The 4,482-nt window shown below is 63.5% G+C and overlaps 1 protein-coding gene across 1 annotated transcript; it reads left to right on the top strand.

The window, feature by feature from the left end:
• Positions 1–416: 416 nt before the first annotated feature.
• LOC121273470 (zinc finger protein 497-like) lies at positions 417–2,438 on the top strand (the record flags this gene model as incomplete). Its single annotated transcript, XM_041180632.1, has 2 exons — positions 417–1,886; positions 2,019–2,438. Coding segments are annotated over 2 exons (1,890 nt in total), but the record flags the coding sequence as incomplete, so codon positions are not given.
• Between the last annotated feature and the right edge of the window lie 2,044 nt (positions 2,439–4,482).

The following is a 4,482-nucleotide window of genomic DNA, read 5'->3' as shown; positions in this document are numbered from 1 at the left end:
CCTCTCTCTCTCCCTCTCTCTCCCTCCCTCTCACTCTCTCTCACTCTCTCTCTCTCTCAGCAGCTATGCCACCACTGGGACCCTCATCGCCGCCCATCAGCCCGCCCCTCCCTCTGCCAGAGACCCCCGAAATCGAGGAGGAGGAGGAGGAGGAGGAGGAGGAGGAGGAGGAGGAGGAGAAGACAGTTGGAGCTGACCCTTCTGCCCCTGAGGTACCCGAGGGTGTGGACGAGTGGGGCCTCCGAGGGACCCCAGGAACTCTCCGCGAGACCCCCAAGGCTGAGGAGGAGGAGGAGGAGGGGGGCGAGGAGGAGGAGGAGGAGGAGGAGGGAGACTTCCTAACGCCCTTGAGGAGCCCCAAGATCGAGGAGGAGGAGGAGGAGGAGGAGGTGGAAGGGGAAGGGGGAGGGGGGGAGGTCCTGCGCCAGCCCCCGGGGACCCCCGAAGCCGAGGAGGCGGGGGCGGGCGGAGTCCAGGGGTCAGGCGCCCCCTCCCGGGAGCCCCCGGAGCCGGCGCCCCCGGCCTCCCCGGCCCCCTGCCCTCCACCCCGGCAGCCCCGCCCCAACCGCTTCCCCTGCCCCGAGTGCGGCAAGGGCTTCGCCTGCCCCTCCCACCTCCAGCGCCACCTGCGCACCCACACGGGCGAGCGGCCCTTCGAGTGCTTCGCCTGCGGCAAGACCTTCGCCACCCTCAGCCACCTGGCGCTGCACCGGCCGCGCCACGCCACCCACCGGCCCTTCGAGTGCGCCGTCTGCGGCCGCTGCTACCCCAGCTACCCGGAGCTGAGCGCCCACCAGCGCTTCCACACCGGCCGGCGCCCCTTCCCCTGCCAGCTGTGCCCCAAGCGCTTCTACACCTCCAGCGAGCTGCGGGTGCACCAGCAGTGGCACACGGGCGAGCGGCCGCACGCCTGCCCGTCCTGCGGCAAGCGTTTCGGACGGCTGGGCCACCTGCTGGAGCACCAGCGCATCCACACGGGGGAGAAGCCCTTCCAGTGCCCACTCTGCGCCAAGCGCTTCCACTCGTCCAGCAACCTGACCCGGCACCGGCGCTTCCACAGCGGCGAGCGCCCCTTCGCCTGCCCGCAGTGCGGCAAGAGCTTCTACACCTCCGGCGACCTGCGGCGCCACCAGCAGACCCACAGCGGGGTCAGGCCCTTCCGCTGTGCCACCTGCGGCCGGGCCTTCTACCGCTCGGGCGACCTGGTCAAGCACCAGCGCACCCACACCGGCGAGAAGCCCCACGGCTGCCCGGTCTGCGACAAGCGCTTCTACACGGGCAGCGAGCTGAAGATCCATGGCCGCTTCCACACCGGCGAGCGACCCCACGGCTGCCCGGTGTGCGACAAGCGCTTCTACACCTCCAGCGAGCTGCGCATCCACGGCCGGACCCACACCGGCGAGCGCCCCTTCCACTGCGCCACTTGCCCCAAAGCCTTCTACCGCTCCAGCGACCTGGCCAAGCACCAGCGCACCCACACCGGCATCAAGCCCTTCGCCTGCCAGCTGTGCCCCAAGCGCTACTACACCTCCAGCGAGCTGGGGGTCCACGGGCGCACCCACTCGGGGGAGAAGCCCTTCCGGTGCCAGCTGTGCCCCAAGGGCTTCTACACGGCCAGCGTCCTGGCCAAGCACCGGCTGACCCACGTCCCCCGGGACCCGGCCGCCTCCTACCAGTGCCGCCTGTGCCCCCAGCGCTGCCCCAGCGCCGCCCGATTGCGGGCCCACGAGCGCCAGCACGCCGGGGAGCCGGCCTTCGAGTGCGGGGTGTGCCAGCGCCGCTTCCACACCTCGGGCGGGCTCAGCAAGCACCGCAACGTCCACGGCCGGTCGCCCGCCGGCGGCCTCGCGCCGGAGGCGGCCGGGGGGTCCGGCGGACTCGCCGGCGCCCCCGAGGGCGGCGGTGGGGGCGGAGGAGGTGGCGGGGGGGGCCGCCTCCCCCTCCCCCTCGCCCTCCCCTCCCCCCTCCCCCCGGCCCCCTCCCCCTCCCCCTCCCCCTCCCCCCGCCCGCTCTTCGAGTGCGGCATGTGCAAGCGGGGCTTCGCCTCCTGGCCGGAGCTGCTGGCCCACCAGCCCGAGCACGAGGGCGAGCGGGCGCTGGAGTGCGCCCTCTGCAAGCAGCTCTTCGTGGCCCCCCCCGCCGGCGCCGGGGTGGGGGGAGGGGGTGGGCCAGCCGCCGCCGGAGGTGGTGGTGGTGGGGGGGGCAGCGGCGGCGGCGGCGATCAGGAGCCCCACCGCTGCCCCCTCTGCCGGGGGCGTCTGGCCTGCTTCGACATCGGGGGCTTCGGGCTGGCGCCGGCCCCCCTGGGCTTCGAGCTGTGCCTCCAGGGGGGCTGGCAGGGGCTGGAGGGGGCGGCCCTCGGGGAGCTGTGCGACCAGGGGGAGCTCACCCACCCGGCCACCTGGACGGCCAGCGGCGGCGGCGGAACCGGCCAGTGAGCTTCAGAGGGGGGGGGGGTGGGGTGGGGTGGGGTGGGGTGGGTGGAGTGGGTGGGGTCACCACGGGTTTGGGGCCCGTGGGTGGGGGGGGTGGAGTGGGGCGGAGGTGGGGCTGCGATCGCCCGAGCTTCTCCAACACCCACCCCCCCTCCTTCCTTCCTCCTCCCCTCCCCCGCAACGCCCTCCAGCCCTCCTGGTCCTAGCCATCCCTCCCAGCGAGATCAGACGTTTGCCGGGCCAGCGAGGGCCCCACCCCCTCCCTCGGGAAGAGGCCGATGCATCAGCGAGAGAAAGAGACTCTGTGCGATGGAACAATGGTGGATGCAGCCCCAAGAGCCGGCTCTGGATGGAGACAGGATTTACCCTCCCGCTCCCGGACCCTGCCATGGGTGTGGCGCTGACCTCCATCCACAAACACTCACACTCACACGCCCAAAGCACACACACACACACACAAAACACACTCAGACACACAAAACACACACACAAAACACACACACACACACACACACACAAAACGTACACACACACACAGACACAAAACACACATACAAAACACACACACAAAACACACACACACACAAAATGCACACACACACAAAACGCACACACACACACAAAACGCATGCACAGACACACACACACACACAACGCACACACACACACACAAAACGCATGCACACACACACACACACACAACGCACACACACACACACAAAACGCACACACATACACACACACACACACACACAACGCACACACACACACACACAAAACGCATGCACACACACACACAAAAAACGCACGCACAGACACACACACACAGACATACACAGGAACATCCCAGGATCATGGCAGATCTCTGGAGCGCGAATCGGAGTTTTATTCAATGTCGATTAAGTTTTCTGTTGCAGTGTGAAATAAAATGAAAATTGTGATGTAGACGGGCATGAGTCTTTGGTGTGGGCCACAATTCACACGTGAGCGGCAGGTTTGGATCAGAGAGAGGTACACTCGTGTGGGCTACTCAACCAGGACTGGTTGTACAGACAGTGATAGACTGTAACACACACATGCTTGTACACACACTGTCACACACACAGACATTTATACACACACTGTCACACACATCTGCACACTGTCACACACACACTTATACACACACTGTCACATACGCACACACAACCACACTCATACACACACTGTCTCACACACACACAAACACACACGTGCACACTGCCATATACACGCACATACTGTCACGCATGCACATACACAGTCACACACACACACACATTCACACACATGCATGCATACATGCACACAGTCATATGCACACACACACACACAGAGTCACACATATAAACATGCACACACACCGTCACACACACACACACTCATACCCTCACACTCATACACACACTGTCACACACACACTCATACCCTCACACTCATTCACACACTGTCACACACACACTCAAACCCTCACACTCATACACACACTGTCACACACACACTCAAACACTCACACTCATACACACACTGTCTCACACACACACTCAAACCCTCACACTCATACACACACTGTCTCACACACACACACACTCAAACCCTCACACTCATACACACACTGTCTCACACACACACTCAAACCCTCACACTCATACACACACTGTCTCACACACACACACTCATACCCTCACACTCATACACACACTGTCTCACACACACACACACTCATACCCTCACACTCATACCCACACTGTCACACACACACACAATCATACCCTCACACTCATACACACACTGTCACACACACACTCAAAGCCTCACACTCATACACACACTGTCACACACACACTCAAACCCTCACACTCATACACACACTCTCTCACACACACACTCAAACCCTCACACTCATACACACAATGTCTCACACACACACACACACTCATACCCTCACACTCATACACACACTGTCTCACACACACACACACTCATACCCTCACACTCATACACACACTGTCACACACACACACACACT

The sequence above is a fragment of the Carcharodon carcharias genome (assembly GCF_017639515.1).
Source record: "Carcharodon carcharias isolate sCarCar2 chromosome 24 unlocalized genomic scaffold, sCarCar2.pri SUPER_24_unloc_1, whole genome shotgun sequence".
NCBI classification, from domain to species: Eukaryota; Metazoa; Chordata; class Chondrichthyes; order Lamniformes; family Lamnidae; genus Carcharodon; species Carcharodon carcharias.
This window is presented reverse-complemented; position numbering and strand designations above follow the sequence as displayed.